Raw genomic sequence first — 20694 nt, 5'->3', positions numbered from 1 at the left:
AGATGCCATTTGCCTTCTTGGCCACAAGAGCACATTGCTGGCTCATGGTCATCCTCCTATCCACCAGGACCCCCAGGTCCCTTTCCCGTTCACTACTTTCCAGCAGGTCACCCCCCAACCTGTACTGGTACATGGGGTTGTTCTTCCCCAGATGCAAGACTCTACACTTGCCCTTGTTAAATTTCATCAAGTTTCTCCCCGCCCAACTCTCCAGCCTGTCCAGGTCTCGCTGAATGGCAGCACAGTCCTCTGGTGTGTCAGCCACTCCTCCCAGTTTTGTGTCATCAGCAAACTTGCTGAGGGTGCACTCAGTTCCCTCATCCAGGTCATTGATGAAAATAATAAACAACACCGGTCCCAGCACCGACCCCTGAGGAACTCCACTAGTCACAGACCTCCAGCTAGAATCTGTGCCATTGACCACAACTCTCTGCCTTCTTCCTCTCAACCAGTTCTCGATCCACCTCACTACTTGATCGTCAAGCCCACACTTCCTTAGCTTATCTGTGAGGATGCTGTGGGAGACAGTATCAAATGCCTTACTGAAATCAAGAAAAACTACATCTACCGCTCTACCATCATCCCTCCGCCTAGTCACTTCCTCATAGAAGGCTATAAGGTTGGTCATACATGACTTCCCCCTCATAAAACCATGTTGGCTGTTCTTAATGACCCCCTCATCCTTGATATGCCTAGTGATGGAGTCAAGAATAAGTTGTTCCATCATCTTTCCAGGGATGGAGGTAAGGCTGACCGGTCTATAATTACCCGGGTCCTCCTTCTTGCCCTTCTTATAGATTGGTGTGACCTTTGCCATCCGCCAATCCTCAGGCACCTCGCCCGTTTCCCACGACTTTCCAAAGATGATGGAAAGTGGCCTAGCAATGACCTCCGCCAGCTCCCTCAGCACCCGTGGGTGCATTCCATCCAGACCCATCGATTTACAGATGTCCAGATTGCATAGCTGATCCCTAACCCAATCCTCATCTACCAAAGCAAACTCCTCCTTTGTCCTGACTCCTTCTGGGGCTATAGAAATCCGGGGCCCTTGGGGAGAGTCTGCAGGAGTAAAGACAGAGGCAAAGAAGGCATTCAGCACCTCTGCCTTCTTTATATCCTCTGTCTCCAGGGTACCCACTTCGTTCAGCAGTGGGCCTATATTGCCTCTTGTGTTAGTTTTATTTGCTATGTATTTGAAGAAGCCCTTTCTATTGTCTTTAACCGGACTAGCAAGATTGAGTTCCAAGGAGGCCTTAGCTGTCCTAATTGCCTCCCTACATCCTCTAACAACTGTCCTATATTCCTCCCAAGCGGCCAGCCCCTCCTTCCATAATCCATAGATTCTCCTTTTCCACTTGAGTTTGCCCAGCAGCTCCTTGTTTAACCACGCCGGTCTCCTAGATCCCTTACTTGACTTCCTACTCATTGGGACGCTCCGATCCTGAGCTTGGAAGAAGCGGTCCTTGAATGCTAACCAACTATCTTGAGCCCCTTTACCGCCTAGTACACTTTCCCATGAGACTTCCCTTAGCAGTTGACTGAAGAGGCCAAAGTTGGCCCTTCGGAAATCCAGAACTGTGGCTTTGCTAGGTATTCTATTCCTCCCACACAGGATCCTAAACTCCACCATCTCATGGTCACTGCAGCCAAGGCTGCCATTGACCGTCGCCACTTCGACCAAACCCTCCTTGTTGGCGAGTACTAAATCTAGCAGCGCTGCTCCCCTAGTTGGTACGTCCACCATAACAGAAAACAAGTGTGAACCTTGAATGCTGTATATTTGCTTATATGAAAAGATTTTTAGGGTGTTTATTTCATCCATTAGAAGAGTGAAATTTGTGGATTACTTACTAGATTTTCCCTAGAATCAATAGTATCCTAAGTAGGAGGAGTAGGGGAAGAATAGGGAAATGAAAGTACAGCACCTTAAGTACAATGGACTATGAGAAAGTGCATCTCAGTTACCAAATGTTTTATTTTAATCTGCTCTACTTTCAGCTGGTTACTGATTTGCATCACAAATTTGGCCATTTGACTGGGCAATTCAGTTCACAGGCAGGTTTTATGAGCTTCTTAAGCAGAATGGTCTAATAATATATGTATACTTATTCACGAATGAAGTCTTTAGAAATTCAAATACTAGGATATCCCACTTTGCCTCTGAATATGTTCAACATTATTTGAATCCAATTCTTAGATGCCTGAGAAAAGGAAACAAGCACTATTACTTCCTCTTATGTATGTGAATAAGGAATAAAAGTCATTATTAATCTGTGATATAAAAATATAACACATATTCTCAGGTACCTCTAGCCTCTTTATTTAGAGTAAAACGCCTCAGTAATTCCCTGCATTTCTTTAATATTTATAATGATGTTACATTGAAACTTGTACAGCTTACATTTCTTACCTCTTCAGGAAATGGGTAATGTTGGATTTCTTTTCTTATGGCAATAATACTGAAAATTTGATCTGATGCCTTTAAATTAGTACCTCAAAGGTGGCACAATTTTAAACTTTTTATAGAATCGTTGAATCATTGAACAGTTTGAGTGGAAAAGGACTTTCAAAGATCACCTAATTTCATCCCCCCTGCCATGGGCAAGGACACCTTCTACTAGACCAGGTTGCTTAAAGTCGCATCCAACCTGACCTTGAACACTTCCAGGGGTGGGACATCCACAGCTTCTCTGGGTAACCTGTGCCAGGGTCTCACCACCCTCGCTGTAAAAAAATGTCTTCCTTATAACTGATCTAAATCTACCTTCTTTCAGTTTAAAACCATTGCAACTTGTCCTGTTATTACAGGCCTTGGTAAAAAATCTCTATTTTTCTTATAAGACCCCTTTATATATTGAAAGTCTGCAATAATGCCTTCCTGGAGCTTTCTCTTCTCCAGTGTGAACAAATCTATCAGCCTCTGATAATTTTTGTGGCCCTCCTTTTGGACCCATTCCAACAGTTCCATGTCTTTCCTGTATTGATAACTCCTGAGCTGGATGCAGTTCTCCAAGTGGGATCTCACAAAAGCAGAGTAGAGGGGGAGAATCACCTCCCTAGATCTCCTTGTTACACTTCTTTTGGTGCAGCCCAAGATATGGTTGGCTGTCTCAGCTGTAAGTGCACACTGACAGCTCATGCCAACTTTTCAGTGTTCTCAAGTCCGTCTCCACAGGGCTGTTATCAATCTCTTCATCCCCTAGCTTGTATTGATATTAGGGATTGCTTCAACTTTGCAGTTGGCCTTCTTGAGATTCAAGAAGTCTGCACAAGTCCCTCCTCCAGTCTGTCAAGGTCCCTCTGGATAGTACCTCTTCCCTCTAGTTTATCAACTACAGTACCGAGGTTGGTGTCCTCTGCAAATTTGCTGAGGATGAACTCGATCCCACTGTCTATGTCACTAATGAAGATAGGGACTGTAGTGATAGGAAAAGGAGTAATGGCTTCAAACTTAAACAGGGGAGATTCAGATTGGATATGAGGAAGACATTTTTACTGTGAGGGTGGTTAGAGATTGGAACAGGTTACCAGTGGATACCCCATCCCTGGAAGTGTTCAAGGCCAAGTTGGATGGGGCTTTGAGCAACCTGGTTCCGTGGGAGGTGTCCCTGCCCACGGTGGGGGTGTTGGAACTAGATGATGGGGGGTGTTGGAACTAGATGATCTTAATGTTCTTTCCAACCCTAACCATTCTATGATTCTATATTAACTGCTGTTGAATGCATTTTTATGCATTCAAACAATTTTAAATGTTCATTCAGATGAAGTTCTGAATTAGAAGAAAGCTGCAACTGTGGTTAGTGCTGAATTAGTTGAGCTATTATACTCTTTTCAAAGATTAGAAATGCAGTGGGGTGGTTTATCATTTTACAGTCGTTCAGGGACGTGAATGAAGTGAAGGTTTCTGTATATCCCACTGAGTTAGGAAAAGTTTTATTTTTGTTTCCTTACGTTTTGCATTGAAAAACTATCTTACATGGGTTTATATTAATTACAATTTGTACTAAACTTATGTAACTGCAGTAAGCACTGTCATGATAACTGTATTGTTGCTGAACATACTGAAATGCTTTACCTCAGTAGCATTGTGTATGAAGCAAACACTGTAGAATGTGAAGGTAGGCAGCATCATTTAGTTTTTAAATGATGCCTAGAAGTGTGGTAGCTATGTACAATGTAGGAATTAAAAAATCATTCTGGGTAAGTCCCTTATGTGATGCTTTTCTAAATATAATGACAGTTGACAAAATATGTTAGTGATGGGAATTAACATAAACAAAACAATAAACCAAGGTAAAATCAGTAAAATCAGATCATGTTTGAGTTCAAAGGCCACATTATTTACATCTTAACAACCTGGTAAAAGAGGTGATTTTTACTGGCTGTAGTAAAATATCTAGAAAAATCTACCAATTCCCATATGATTTCAGTCCCCGGCTTTGCAGGGATTAAAGTGAGAGTAAAGTAAGTATGTGATTGTAGTTCTCAGAAGAACAATGGTAACACACATTCCGATACATCCCTCAATATGAGCACTAGAAGGTGTGGAAGCTTCTGCTTCATTCCAAGGAACTTTTTTGTTTAAAATACACAAACAAATAGATTAAAAAATATCTCAGTATATCTTCTGAGAAAATCTGTCAAAGCACCTACCCACAGAATCCCCATCTGGTACATCACAGGTGTTCTGTGAGTAAAATGAGGATTTCATTATCTAGGACAGCCTACACAATATATTTCACAAACTCTAAAATTAGCTACATTTTACTATTTGGGCTTGATTTATTTTGTTTTTACTGGCATAGAGTCCACTAAAAGTAAGCCTTGCAAACATGGTGTGAGATGAGAATTGGCAATTTCATTAATATGGAACTTTTTGGACAATGTGTTTAATCCTAGTGGTACATGTATAATATTAAAATATTTTTTTACAGTATTCTTTAAACAAGAGGTCAGAGGAAAGAAATTTATTCTTCCTTATATAAATAAAATAATCGTAGGGCTTTTTTCCATACACAAGTAAATAAACTTCGTCTAATTCTATTTCCTAATATACTTTGCTGCAATGTGCTAATCTTATCATGTGGATTTTTAAAAATCAGATATTGAAATACTGAATATTTTGAGCACTATGGAATGAATATTATTTCAATGGTTCTTGCATTTATGATCACTTTTATGTTATTTTTAAGTTCACAGAAAATTGATTCTCAGTATAATACTAATCTAAAAGATACTATATATGATTCCTCTGTGAGCACTCTGAAGCAATACATTGCAAATTCCCATATTCTAAGATAGTTTTTTTCCTTTGAAAAATAATAAGAAAGAAAGAATCATTGATTTTGCTACAGCAAGCTCTTTTTTTCACATCACTTAAACAACCATTGTACTTTTCCTGCTATAATTTCCTGCATTGAAATGTTCTCTTTCCCCATTTCCTAACCCCATCCTTCGGATGCTGTATAGCCAAAGAGGCCCTTAAACTTCCTTAGGTCAGCTTTCTTAGACTGAGGATGTAGTACCTCAGATGGGCTTTTCCTCCATTGCATTACTGCTATAGCATCCGTAATTTTTCTGTAATACATACCTGTCATGGTTTAAACAAAGTCAGCCATAAACCACACAGCTCGTACACTCACTCCCCCGCTTCTTGCCCTCCCCCTGCTCTTGGAGGGACGGAGAGGAGAATCAAAAAGAATACAACTCCCACGGGTTGAGATAAGAACAGTTTAGTAACTAAGGTATAACACAAATCACTACTGCTACCACCAATAATAATAATGATAAAAGACATAACAAGAGGAAAGAATACAACACCTCAGCACCAGCCAACCAATAACTCGCCCCACTCCCTCCGGCCAAGCACCGACCGATACCTCGCCCAACCCTGCAGTTCCAGCCCTTCCAGGTAACTCCCCGTTACACCGTGGGCATGACGTGCTGTGGTATGGAATACCTCTTTGGCTAGCTTAGTTCAGGTGTCCTGTCTCTGCTTCCTTCCGGCCTCCCCTCGTCCCCAGCAGAGCATGAGACTCACAAAGTCCTTGGCCAGAATAAACATTACTTAGCAACAATTAAAAACAATCGGTGTTATCAGCTCTCTGCCCAGGCTGGAAGTCAAAACACAGAGCTTGCACCAGTTACTAAGAAGGAGCAAAACAGCTACTGGTAAACCCAGGACAATACCACATTCACTCATTGAACTGTAACTTCTTTCATGTTGTCTTGAGATAGCAACATGCTTTATTCATAAGTTCATTTTTCTTGAGCAAGAGAGTTATTCTAAAAAGAAAAGAAAACCTGAATGTCATATCACATAGAATCAATATTTATACTCCTATAAAAGAATACCCTCAAGGTGTATACCCAGGTAGAAGAAAAACTTAGCAAAGTAATCCTATTATATTAATAGCTATTAATTCAGATTGCAAAAAACATTAGGACAGGAGCTCTGGAAGCTCTTATTGAGCCTTTAACAAACTCTGTCATCTTGAATCTTCAAATATTTATTCGACCATAGGAAGTTCTTATGACTACAATGTTTTGATCTTTAATTCAGTGGCATCTTAACATGCTATGTGGGTTTAGAATATACTTGCCAGATTGCATTCTTCCAGGGACTATATAAACAGTTAAATACAAGATAGGTAACTGGGTATTCAGCCCAGGACAGCAATGAGTGACACAGATTTCATTGCACAGAGATATAGCCAGTTACATTTGTTTTCTGGTGAAACAATCTGGTAGAGGCTCTTGAGAACCAAGTGGATTGGTAGAGTTTTAAAAAGAGTGAAGTAAAATTGATATAGCAAGGTTACAATCTAGGCACCTTACACGCTCTTTTGTATCTCACCCTATGACCATCAGAAGTGTACCAGAATTAGATACAGGAAGGAGATATTTCTCTATCACAAAGACTGACTGTGATCAGATACTGAAGTATCAGTATTTACATTAGCTTATGTGAATTTCCAAAATGGACAAAATCTTTTAGTAGCTAGTAAGCTCTGTTTCCTCTCATCTTGATCTGCTAATCAGTATTGTATTGATTTGGAGCTTTGTTCTCTTTTAAGAACACAATTATGTCTTCAGAACATTTATAGATATTCAGCTACTGCGTATACCTAAAGGTACAGTCACTACCTCCGCCTCTGCAGAACACACTGGAAGTTTGCTGAATGTTTTTGTCAACAATGTGTGAGATTATAAAGTGAAAAACAAACAGAAAAAATAGGAATTAAATGAAATAGAAAGCCACTTCTATTATATTTCTGTTATATGATTTGGCTGAGTAAAATTGAACTAGAATTCAAACCTTGCCCCAGAAGAATAATTTCTTTCTTGTGCTGAGTAAATTGCCCACTGAGTTAAGTTGCTACTACTGTAACCATGGCAATTCCTGTTTCAGTGATCCACCAAAATGGAATCCTCTCCTAAATACCATTTCCCTAGAGAAAATAATCAATTAAAGAACAAAAATAACAAAAGAAAATTTATACTCTCTATTGTAATTACATCTAAACTGCCTAGTTTCTTTGATAACATGTATCGGTGAATATATCTTTGTCCTGGGTTCAGCAGTAGCAGTTATTTTTCTCCTTAGTTGCTGGTGCAGCACTATGTTTTGACTTTTGGCCTGTGAATAGAGCTGATAACACGAATGTTTTAGTCTGACCAAGGACTTTCTGAGCCTCATGCTCTGCCAGGGAGGAGGGGAGGCCGGGAGGAAGCAGAGACAGGACACCTGACCCAAACTAGCCAAGGAGGTATTCCATACCACGGCACGTCATGCCCAGGATGTAAAGGAGAGTTACCCGGAAGGGCTGTGACTGCAGGGTTGGAGGAGGTATCGGTCGGTGCTTGGCTGGGGGGAATGGGGCGAATTATTGGTCGGCTGGTGTTGAGGTGTTGTATTCTTTCCTCTTGTTATATCCTTTATCATTATTATTATTGGTGGTAGCAGTAGTGATTTGTGTTATACCTTAGTTACTAAACTGTTCTTATCTCAACCCGTGGGAGTTGTATTCTTTTTGATTCTCCTCTCCGTCCCTCCAAGAGCAGGGGGAGGGCAAGAAGGGGGGGAGTGAGTGGACCGGATGTGTGGTTTATGGCTGACTTTGTTTAAACCACAATAATCTTTCTGTGAAACTTTATGTATTTTATGTGCAATCGTCAGAAAGTGTTGAAAAGCAGCACTACATACAAAGGAAAATGGTAATGATCATGAGAATCAGTCAGGCTGATAACTGGTAGTTGTTCTAAGCCTGACAAGGTCATCTGAAGCAAGGATGTCACACATGAAAATCCTTTCAACATGTCTTTATGCCTGTACTGGCATAACCTCGGCAATACTAAGTCTATCCTAGAAAGGTAGGTGCAGAACATAGTGATGGAAAGAGAGACCGATTATGAATTATATAAATTAACAGAAAAGTATTATTTTATTAACCTCATACAATAATATAAGACCAAGTCTAATCTCACATATATAAGAAAAAAAAAATCTGTTTTGGTGAGATTTCTATGGACAATTTTTTTTAAAGCACTTAGGTGATAAAGTTGCTCTCTCATATACCAAATGCAGTGTTTTTTTTCAAAAACTGGAAACAGGTAGGCTTTTTTTTCATGATCACAGAATCGATAAAACTGTAGAATCTCCCATTGCAATCATCCATCTTAACAATTTTACAGTTAGCAGTCAGAAAAAAGTCCAACACAGCACTTTGGAAGAAAAATGACCTTCTCATAAAACATAGCTAGTGGGTCTGTGTTGAGGGAAGCAAATGATATGCATTCAAACATTGGCAGAATGTTTGTGTCGTCGATGCATCTTTCTGATTAGTAAATCATAGTTTAAGGAATGGCACTTCTGCCACCATTATTGCTCTTCAGTCTTTAATGTGTTGAGTAAGGTTGGCAATGAGTGAGTGTTTTCACCACTTCCAAACAAATATATTTTCTCCCTGAATATTTGTCAGCTAAAGTAATGGAAACTACCATGACATACTTTCTTAAATGAAATATCAGAAGCCTCATTTAACCTCATACTAACTGAAATCTTACTTTTTTACTTCTTTTTTTTTTTTTTTCTTTTTTCTCCTCAGGAATTTTACTGTTGTTAATTCAAAAATCATTGTTGTTACTATACGACCTGAGCCCAAAACTACCGATTCTTTCCTGGAGATAGAACTTGCCCATCTGTCTAATGTAAGTACAAGGATAGTTGATATGCTTTTCCAAGTGTATTTATCATATCCTATAGAGTAAGAAGTGAGGTTCTTTTAAATACCAGATAATAAAACCCAGTTTAACTGATAAAAGTTAAGTGCAGGAACAGTCTAACGTACTTTGAAGGTAGTGTGTATTTATTTCATGCATATTTTATGCAACACAAAATTAGTTGTTGTTCTGTGAGTTCTGAGGTTTTCATTTAAACAGCAATTCCTACCAAAACCTCTCCACTAACTGCTTTGATGGACACAACTGAAAGTGTAGTGTGCTGAATGCTTAACCTCTCCCTCCCTGAATGAGTCATAAAGCTCCGTAGTTCTTAGGGCCTTTTCTGTCATTATTTTATACACAAAAGTCAGTTTTTACATAACCTGTTGTAGCAGCTTTTAATCTCACATTTAAAATGTTTTAAATCTGAAAGAAGGAATTCTATGTCTAACTATATGAAAAATATTAACAGTTTTTCTTTCTGCTGTAAGCAATATCCCAGCAGCAAGAAGGAGAATAAAATATATCTTTTGCAAGATACTTTTGTTGTGTACAATGTTGGGAAATAATATAAATATAAATTCTGGCATATAAATTCTGTTTATGTTACTGAAAGAGTTTAATAAAATCATAAAGAGATGATTAGAAAAGACAGTTACTAGAGCTTTAGTAAATAGTACTGTTATGCAAAAAACTGTAAAGCTGTGATTTTTTTGTTATAAACCTTTTACTCAAGTGGTCATATAGGTACAGTTCAGCCGGAGGAGTTTCCAGTATTCACTCAGTAGCAAATTTGGATTTGTGTCCCTGGGCAAAAGTATGATAAAAGCTGTTTGAATTCTTGATCTTTGATTTACATTTTACTCAAGAAGAAACTGTCAATTTTGCCATCGGTGGTCACTATAAACCACTGTTAAGTTCCCGGAAAAATGATACTGCAAATAACGTCTCCGTGAAATTTACTGCAAAGTCAAGCAGAAAAGAAAGGACTAAAAGAAACATAAACTAAGCTGACTCCTTACAATTCAGTAAGATTAGAAATTTATTGATGAACTGTGGAGATTTCAATTTTTTGTAGTTCTCTGATTCTACTTAATTTTAATGTTTCAGGATGGGTAGTTTTGGGTTTTAGTTTTATTTTATTTCCAACCTAAGTTACATCATATATATTGAAAGAAAATGTCAGCCTTTAATATAACTTCTGTCCCTGTCAGAGATTTCACTAAAAATTTAGTAAAGTATTTGCTGAAGTAGACCACAAATTATTTAATCCTATATATCAGGGAAAACAAAAACAAAAAAAAAAAAAAACAACAAAAACCAAAACAAGCCAAAGCCACTACAATTTTTTTTTTTTTTTTTTTAATCCATCCTTTTGAGTCATTTAAAAAACAAGTTTTTTCCAAGTTTCAAAATCTTGGAGATGAGATAAACTTTATTTTTACAAAAGGTTATATTAGAGACACTGATTTACACCTTGCTTTGTCAGCATTTCAGTAATAGCATATTAATGAGTATTGTATTAGCTCATGTCTTAACAAGGTAAAAAGACAATAACTATGCAAAAAGCTCTCAGAATTATTTTTTTTTTCATTTGGCTCAATTTTTGTCCTATAATTTAATCCCAAGAAATATCAAGTACTTGGAACAAATTTCCTGTCTTTAAATTGTTTTTATATACATAGCACGTTTATATAGGATCTTGATCAGCCTGGATGTAGGAGTTGGATTGGCATATATTGATCTAGAAAATCTGGGAATGGAAATGAGTTTTAAAATTTTAATATCTTTCAATGTTTCATGATTTTTATATTCAAATCTTAGCCTCCATAATGCAAGTTCCGTTTAAAGAACTAAGGCTCTAGATGCATAAAAATATTATTTTGTAGGTTTGAGTGCTCTTTGCTTTCAGACTGAATATAATTCTAATCTTATTTGCTATGAGGCTGGTGAAGCACCGGCACAAGTTGCCCAGAGAACCTGTGGCAGCCTCATCCCTGGAAGCGTTCAAGGCCAGGTTGGGTGGCGCCTTATGCAACAAGGCCTAGTGGAGGGTGTCCTTGACCATTGCAGGGAGGTTGGAACTAGAGGATCTTGAAGGTCCTTTCCAACCCAAACCATTCTATGATAATTTTCTCAGCTGAAAACAAGAATTTATTACTATAGAACAAGCCTTATATGTCACATTCAGAAATATATATTGGCATTAATGTATTTAGCATTTGAACATTACATATTAATGGCTTGCAAATTAATCATGATGTCAATTACATAGATTAATTACTAAACAGGAAATACAAACATTCTCTTTCATCTGGTTATCTGGGGATTTTTTTGTTTGGCTGATTGGTTGGTTTTTTCTCAGTGGCTCTTGATGTTATTTTTGTTCTTTTCAGACCTTTGTTATTAAAATGTTGTTAATTGGTTTGTTTGGAAACTGTTTCCAAATTGATTTAATGACTAATTTTTTAAGCAACTTGTAGAGCATGCCTGCTCATGTATGGGAGTATACCCACATATTAGTTCTTTTACCTTCCCATCCACTAAGTTAAGTAGATAAGAGATTATGAAAAAAGATGGACAAATGTGATAATTTCATAAGTTAATATGTTAAATTTAAATTAGCCTTAAAATATTCATTCATTCAAAATTTATCATAATAGTTTCATTTTACATCAAAATTATCCCATTTATTAATAAAACCAGAGAATTATTTTTTGGTGGAAATGTAAATCACAATTACAGTGCTGTTTGGAATACACCATGGTATTTGGATTTGCAGATTAGTTAACACAGTTGACTACAATGAGAATGTGAGTTGCAATGCATTATTTAGAGAAGATGATATTTGGTCTTATGCACTGTGAACATGTTGATGAATGTGATCACATTTTTCCAGTAGTTTGATTAAAGAGACACTAAAGTAATCTTTTAAAAACTCAATAAAATCCTACTTGCTCCAGAGAGACTATGAACTCTCACCTTCTGACAGTACAGAAGTTTGATCCAGGGACACTTAACTAACAGGCAAGCAGTAGCATCAGACATCAAGCTTTCCATGAGACTCAAAACCCTGGCTTCAAAACAGAATTGGCACTGTGTGCTTCATAGCTGTCAAAGTTGTCAATAGTATCTCAAAAGTTCAGATTGATATGCCAGGCAGAGATATATTTACATATACACTCACACACATATGTCTATTTTTGAGATGTCCAAATCCTGTACTGTAGAATCATAGAATCATAGGATAGTTAGGGTTGGAAAGGACCTCAAGATCATCTAGTTCCAACCCCCCTGCCATAAGCAGGGACACCTCACACTAAACCATGTCACCCAAGGCTTCATCCAACCTGGCCTTGAACACCACCAGGGATGGAGCATTCACAACCTCCCTGGGCAACCAATTCCAGTGCCTCACCACCCTAACAGGAAAGAATTTCCTTCTTATCTCCAATCTAAACTTTCCCTGTTTAAGTTTTAACCCATTACCCCTTGTACTGTCACTACAGTCCCTAATGAATAGTCCCTCCCCAGCATCCCTATAGGCCCCTTCAGGTACTGGAAGGCTGCTAAGAGGTCTCCACGCAGCCTCCTCTTCTCCAGACACAACAGCCCCAACTTTCTCAGCCTGTCTTCATACAAGAGGTGCTCCAGTCCCCTGATCATCCTCGTGGCCCTCCTCTGGACTTGTTCCAACAGTTCCATGTCCTTTTTATGTTGAGGACACCAGAACTGCACACAGTACTCCAGGTGAGGTCTCGCAAGAGCAGAGCAGAGGGGCAGGATCACCTCCTTCGACCTGCTGGTCATGCTCCTTTTGATGCAGCCCAGGATATGGTTGGCTTTCTGGGCTGCGAGCACACACTGCTGGCTCATGTTCATTTTCTCATCATGTAATTTATAAATCAATACTGCAACAGTCGTAAACATTAATGAGCACAGTAGCTGCTTCCTTAGCTGCAGCTAGGTAATTAAATGGCAAGAGCTGTGATTTTTTTTCATTTTTATACATTTCAAAGAGAGTGAAAAGTGATCTGACAGCTGCAGTCTTACTGTGTTTCAGCTTTGCAAAAGCTTTTATTTCCCTCTGTTTTGTAGATTTACTTATAATGGACATTATTTGTGAAAGTGCTTTTGTATTCTTTCTATTTGCACTGCAGAAATAGCAAGCATAAACTGCATAATAGCTGCTGCTGCTAGGAAAGGCAGGTCTCAGATCTCAGATATGCAATGTCTTATGACAATTCAGCTATAGGAATACTTTTTTAATATGCGTATAACTATATCAGATTGCAAGTAGAATTTCTTCACCCAGTCTTAGGATACAAACCAATACTTTTTATAAAAATACATTTTTAAAAAAGGCTGATTCTGTACCATTATTCCTTTGTTCTTAATTTTTGTCTGTGTATATGCTGTTCTATCAGTGTATCTCAAAGCTGTTGGCTAACGATGGAGGACTTGGTCTCAGAATCTCAGTGTGCCTGTTATCCAATACTTTGTCCTATCCCTTCTTCCTCTTCTTTATATTATAAATACTTCAAGGAGTGGAACATCCTTTATTTATGTTTGTACAGAACTACGTTAATATAAAGTGCCATAAGTGTATGTTGGTTTTAAATATTTATAATCTACTCATAAAATTCAATGCAGTCAGCAAAATACTGAAGTACAGGGTGAAAATTTCCCTAAACACATCTCTCACAAGCCTTTTCAGAAGGATCTTTTCTATCATCTTTCACAAGAAAGGTGGATGGAAGAATTTAAATATTTAATAAAATTTTACTTCACAGGTTGCCATATTTTTTCTGTAAATAAAACAACTTTTAGAATAAAATACCAAGTTGTGTTTTGTTTATATGAAGCTATCTACTGTGTCAACACTGTTCATGAAAGAACTACATTAACAATGACTTAAGAAAACAGCATATTCCACCTGCTTCTTCAAATCACATATGATTTTGTTAAAAATATATTTTTAATCTCTACTTTGCATCTACTCTGTTTATATAGTTCTGACTTAAGGAAATGCCCAATACTGACATTGAATGGGAATACAGTTTTGCAGGTTTTAGCCAGTCATGTACTTTTAAGTCAATCTGAGTTTTGATAAAGAAAGGTTTACAAGATCAGGAATAAAACTTGAATTTTAATTTTATCACAACTTTTTCCCAGGCAGCAAGATAAACATGAGTAATAATAAGGACGTTTCAATTTCCAAACACTACCTACAGTTTAATGATGTGTAATAAACTTAGATTACCATCCTGTTTTAAATCAAATCAGAAATCTTCAACTGACTTTGAAGAGGCTGGAGCTGGGATTGTAAAGTTCAACACAAAAAATAAATAATTTAAGTGTAAATCTCTGCTGATTTAGAACCTAATTGACAGAAGGTCTTGTGTATTGAATGTGGGGTCATCTTAAATCCCAGCCTCAAGATATTTTGCCCAATATATATTTACATTTTTTAAAGGCACAACTGGTTTTGACATCCAAGCTCCAGAGGGACCTAAAGTTTTGCTTCCGAACATACCCAGAAATGTGTAGTCAAATCTAGTCTCTTAACAGATTAATTCTTATCTCATATTCCAGTTTTCCTAGAATATACCAAATAGACATTTTTATGCTTACCTTATCTAAGATAGAGAATACAACAAACACTCTACATTTTTCAAGTGTTAAATGCTCCCTAAGAATTAACCTTCTGCTTTTGCAATTTCAGTGGCATCAGTTCATTAGAGTATAAGTGTTATTGTGTAGGAAGAGACCCAGGTAAATGCTTAGGTCAATCATGGCATGTTTTTTTTCTGTACCAGTAACTAATAGATTTTATTTGTTTTTTTCTTAGGGCACACTGAACCCCTACTGTGTGCTGTGGGATGATTCAAGAACGTAAGTGCTTTTATTTGCTATTGCTCAAATATTACAGAGTACCTAACAATATTGAGGTAGTTGCTTAGGAAATGGTCTGGTACAAGTGCAGGGAAAATGAACCTTTCACAGAGTGAAAATACTGGATTCTCCAGTCACTGGGCTTCCTTTCTGCAGATACTTAAAGTGAAATAATACAATATCTCACCAGAAAGAGATTACACACATAGTACTTTTAATCTTTCTCAAGATCAAAATGAGGATGTCTAAGAACTGTAGTTCCTTGATGTTGCTGGGCAACAAGCAAGTGGATAAATGATCAGATAGATAACTAAGGAAGGCTTCCATTTCTGTTACTGCAAAGAGAAATATCATTTTCAAGTGTGATACCCAGAGCAATCTTCATTTTACTTGGTGCAAATTTTCATTAGTAAAATATTAGCTGTATACTAAACAGTGAAAGCTTGCTAGCAGTCTTCTGCTACTTCTCTTTCAGTATGTGTGCCTTCAGTAGCAAAACAGAAAATGATGCTGTGAAGAAGTAAAGCAGCAAAATCAGTGTGGTTTGAAAAGAATTTCATGTATATGCAGTTGTAATTTGCTGCATTAATCTTTCACAGTAAATGTCCCATTAAAGTCAAGGTGAACTTTGCCTAAATACAGACTAAGTGTTTCAAGAAGTATCCCTATATGGTTGCCATATTACTTTTTTAAAGATAATGACAACTTCATCTTGTCCAGGAATAGTATGTATGTCTTATTCTACAGACTCATCTACAGTGTTAAAAACTGTGTGTCTGTGATTGTGCTTTTATCCTTGAGCCTGGATTTATATCGATACACTGATGTCTGAGAAACAGCATTGTCGTGCAGAAATGAGAAACTTTGTACATAATACTAGAAATCACTCCAAATACAATTAGTGCCATGGTTTATATCTCTATGAAAGAATCATAATGCAGTTATTTGCAAGCAACATCATAACATTTCATTTCTGTAAAGTGTGTGGGGTAAAGTATGTGAAAGATTTGATGTTATGTGTTATTATGTGCACATGGAATGCAAAACACTTGGAATATGTTCTATGTTTCCTCTTCACAATGTTCTGCTTACACAGCAGTAGCATAGTGCTTTATTTACCTTTTTTTTCCATGCAGTACTTTAAGCGCTGTGTATTTAGAGCACATGATCTGATCTCACTGCTCCAGTCCAGAATATCAAAGGCATATTTGCACAGAATTAGACTAGCACAAAAAAAAAAAAAAGGCAAAAAAAAAAAAAAACATGCAGTGGATTTAACAATGAATTTAAAAGATTTCATGCAGGTATCCTGGATTCGCAACATATATATTTTGAGCTTGCCACTTTTTTTGCGCACATTTATCTTAATATTGTTTATAGAGAAGTTTAGTGCTACATGTAAGTAGTGGTTTCAGCATGCTTCAGAATCTGGATGGAAAAATTAATTTTTGGAACATCTAACATTTACATAAAGCTTAGATAAAATAGCCTGAGGTTTATAGGGAGAAACAGCTTTTATATTCTGAAGGATACATTTTATAACCATACTAGCTATTGAAGATGTTAAAATATTTGAAGATTGGGGGTATACTTGGAGGGTTAAGTATTTTGAAAAGTGCCATGAGCCATCAAATATTCACAGTAAAATATGATGTATCAGTAAGGTCTGCATGGACACCGTTGTCGTTTGTTTTAGAAATGTAGGTGGTTTATTTTATAAGAACATGACATTATCTCTTACCTGAGTATGTAAAGACGAGCAAAATTCTGGGTTTTTTGCTCCATCCTTTTGGAAAAAGTCCTTAATGTTAGCTGTGGCAGCATTAGTTGATTCATAATTTTATCTTTGTAATATGTTGGTTTTTTTTTTTTTGGAGTATTTTGCATGTATTCATTCAGGTATAGTTCAGAATTTGTATTCTGGCACTGTGAGTTTTAAATTATCATGAAAGCTCTATAATGCTGAATAGGTTTCTGACATTTATAAATCTTAATAAACAATTATGCATTTGGCTAGGTGCCCATGGTGATGTTGGGTCCTTGGTGGTGGCTTATCTTTCTTTTATATTTTCCAGTTTTTTCTAAGTGTCAAGAATTAGCCACTCTCAGCAGCAGGCAACTGGAGTTGATGGATTAATAGCCTCATCCACATAGCGAATCCTACAGAGCTGTCCTTCCAAACTGAGTAATTTTTTCATAACCAGGATTTGGCAAGCATTTTGGAATAAACTCAAAAAGAAGTAGTATGGTTTAGTTGAAGGTGCTTAACTAATCAGTAGTCTCTGCTGAGATGGGTGTTTTAAATTAAGTGGTTTTCAGATGAAAACTGTGCTTGCTTTTACCATTGGCATACAGCCAGCAGTAACCTCTAAAGGTTTTTTGCCACCTTTTTAGTCACTTCTCCTACGTCTTTATCTGCATGCATTCCAAGTTCACATTTGGTAAATGATACTTCCTCCACTGATCCTGTCAGTTTAATACTTCTCTAACAGCAGGGGAAGCTTTGTCTCCCTGGGTTTTGGGCATGCTTCTCAGGAGACTGATCCGTAATTATGGTTCCCTGTCATCCATCCTTGATGAAAGTTCTGGATCTGTGAGCTGTTCAGTCACACCAGATCATCAAGCTTATTTTTCTGCCACTGCTATCTGTGACAATTTGATCATCCTAACTTTGGCAAAAGCAGTTTTAATCCATTCTTTCTATAAGATTCAGTGATTTCCTTGTGATGATAATTTATAAGGTTTTACATTTATCAAGCAGGCAGGCTTGTGCCCACTCCATAGGCAGCTAGTGAAATGTGTGTACAATATTGAGACAGTGCAACTAAAGAATAAAATATTATGTCATATATTCTAAAGGCCAAAGTCAAGTCCAATAATTCAGCATTTTATTTCAGTTGATTCTAGCAAAATGTAGAGCACCTCTGTCTGTGTTTATTGAAACCAGGCTGCTTTTGAATTCTGGTGTTTCCTTTGATATTTCCAGCTTCCCTACATGAACCTGGTAGCATCAATGGTATGTAAGGAATGATTTTTTCCCCCTCAGAAGTCTGAGTGATATCTTTATCCATTCATTTCAGAAAATGTATTCTAAATGTTCAGTGCATTCCCATACCCTGAAAGGAGAAGCATTCAATCTTAAGATACCGAATGCTCCTCCTTTCAGTGCATGGGAAATCGCATGGGATATTTTTAATTGACATTCTGAAGAGAAATAATTTAGTTCCTTAAGTGAACCAAACAGAAACACAAGAAAGAGTTGTATCTTTTCTGCTTTGCATTGTCTGGCACAAACAATCCTTGCTGTCAGGGATTGATTGTGATACATTACTTCCAGTGTCTCAGTCCACAAAGAGAAAGAAGTTGGTCAAGTACTAGTGCTAACTTTACCACCCCACAGAAGTGATTTTAAAGACTGTAAGAGGAAATGAAATTTCTCCTACCTTTCTGGAAAGGAAAAGAATAAGGCAGAGGAAGACAGAAAAGACAGTCTCAATCAGAAATTAATCCAATGGTTAGATCACTTAAGGACCAGCCCTTAATTTTTTCATTACAGAAGTTAGTTAAAGAGTTTGAAACACACTTTTCAGCCTCACAGGAGCAGCCCATGCCCGCTGAGCTGTCAGGTCTGCTGGAGTGTGTTACTCACAGCGTGTCCTGCTGAAACTCTGCCATATTATTTAGGAAAATATTCATGGGTTGGGGAGCTGATTCCCACCACCTCTATATTTAATTTCACCACTCTTTCCATGTGTTTGTCACTGTGCCACACTTCAGTCTTAACCATATCACTATCAGTGTTTTTTCCTGGCACTGTTTTCTTTATGTAAGTCTGGGCAAGGCTGTGTAAACCCGGGGGATCAAAAAATGCTTCTATGCATGCATGTATTTCCATTTTTAAAATGCCATTTACTGTAGCAGTTTTGTAGGCTGTCTGAACAGTTCTCTTGAACTTTGTTGCCTTTTTGATGCTTGTATCTCTGATAGGTGCCATAGCATACAGTCTGTATGGAGCTCTAGGATCCATGAAAGTTTGGCCTGAGAAAACTAGTCACTTGTCTTAGAGGACACAGCCCCTAGACTCTTGAACCAGGGTCAAAACACAGTAAGAGGCTGGAAGCTGGTGCCACTGGGCACTGCGAGTATCACCCTCACATGCAGCCCTTGGCTAACCCTATCATGATGAGGGTGTGGAAGATGGGTAGACATGGTGGCAAGAAGGTGATTTCTCACATCGGAATTTTAAGAGTTACCAGCTAATTAGCAAATCAATGCAGATGCTTCATGCATTGAACATAATGTGGGCACATATGTTCTCCACAGGACAGTGTTAGTTGCTGCTGGCGTGCTCCACAGCTGTACATGGTGCAACATGACATCTCACAGCACTGGATAAAGAAAAGGCTTTAGTATTCTGGGGCTCTTTTCTGCCAGTTGCTGCAGAAGGATGTTATAACAGTATGATGGTGCTGTACTTGTCCATATGTGTACTCAGAGCAGTTTGTGCCTGCTGAATACACAGGTGGCGGAAGTACAGTGCAATTAGCTGAAATTTTTAATATTGCAAGGATTTTGACCTGATTCAGTTTTAGTTCATGGTAAGTGGTAGGTGTATTCTACTTTTTTTTTTCCCCATTGCCATATAAATTTACACTGACAGTGGTTTAGATTTTCTACCCTGAAGCTATGTGAAAATATGAATACCTGTATATCAGAAATAAGAAATTGTATATGCACTTATATAACTTCAGGATTTCACTCCAGACATAGTATGACATCCATCATTAACAAGAAGATTAAAAAAAGTTTGCAATTACTGTTTTTAATTGTCCCCTAGGGCTTTTAATTATTTTTATCCAATTGTTCCTGGATACAGTTGTGGAGAAATTGTCCATAAAAGAATTTGTTCAAAGCAAATAAAGAGCCTACCAGTTAATTGTGATGTTCTCACAGATTTGCCTATAAGGCAGACTGTGATTCAGCTTTAGGATATAAGCTTGCATGCATATTAGCAAAACAACTTTTTTTTGTTTGTTTGTTTGTTTTGAAACCAGGGTGATATGGAGGAAATAAATTTTTCTATAAGTAGAATAATTGAGTTAGAGTAATTAATGTAGATCTAGTTTGGTAAAATATGGCAGCTGAAGCTTTGCTTCTAGACTTAAGTCAGACTTGTTGGTCCAGCTTTTCAGCCAGACTTTGCTTCTTTCATATTTAAGGCAGAAAATTTTCTTTCCATGCTAGATTCTATGGTTATGTTTGTGAAATTAATTAAAGAGTTAACATTAATGAACTTATACAAAAGATAAGTATCTCCTGGAATACATACATTTATGATGAGCTTTCCATAATAGAACGTGTGCAGTAGCACACTAAATCTGTTCCTGGTGGTCTTGCATAAAGAACTGACAGACTCTACGGAATCATATTATTTTTCATTAAATCAATACGGAATGAAAAACCTGATTCTGATTCCTTAGAAGACATTGAAAAAGGCTTTGACTGATTTGCATCAGATCAGATCAAGTGGCAATCCGCTTCTCAAGCGGTGAAAGACCTAAATTTAAATATTTTTAC

At 37.4% G+C, this 20694-nt stretch overlaps 1 protein-coding gene across 1 annotated transcript in view; it reads left to right on the top strand.

Moving 5' to 3' along the window:
• Positions 1–20694, top strand: part of ADGRB3 (adhesion G protein-coupled receptor B3) — a 478713-nt gene that overhangs the window by 272142 nt on the left and 185877 nt on the right. Inside the window, exons 15-16 of the mRNA XM_065681454.1 lie at positions 9108–9210; positions 15074–15117. Of these exons, the coding sequence (XP_065537526.1) occupies positions 9108–9210; positions 15074–15117 (147 nt within the window). The remainder of the gene's footprint in view (positions 1–9107; positions 9211–15073; positions 15118–20694) is intronic.

This window comes from Lathamus discolor, chromosome 5, assembly GCF_037157495.1.
Source record: "Lathamus discolor isolate bLatDis1 chromosome 5, bLatDis1.hap1, whole genome shotgun sequence".
NCBI lineage: Eukaryota > Metazoa > Chordata > Aves > Psittaciformes > Psittacidae > Lathamus > Lathamus discolor.
The sequence above is the reverse complement of the archived record's forward strand: the minus strand, read 5'-3'. Positions and strand labels throughout refer to the sequence as shown.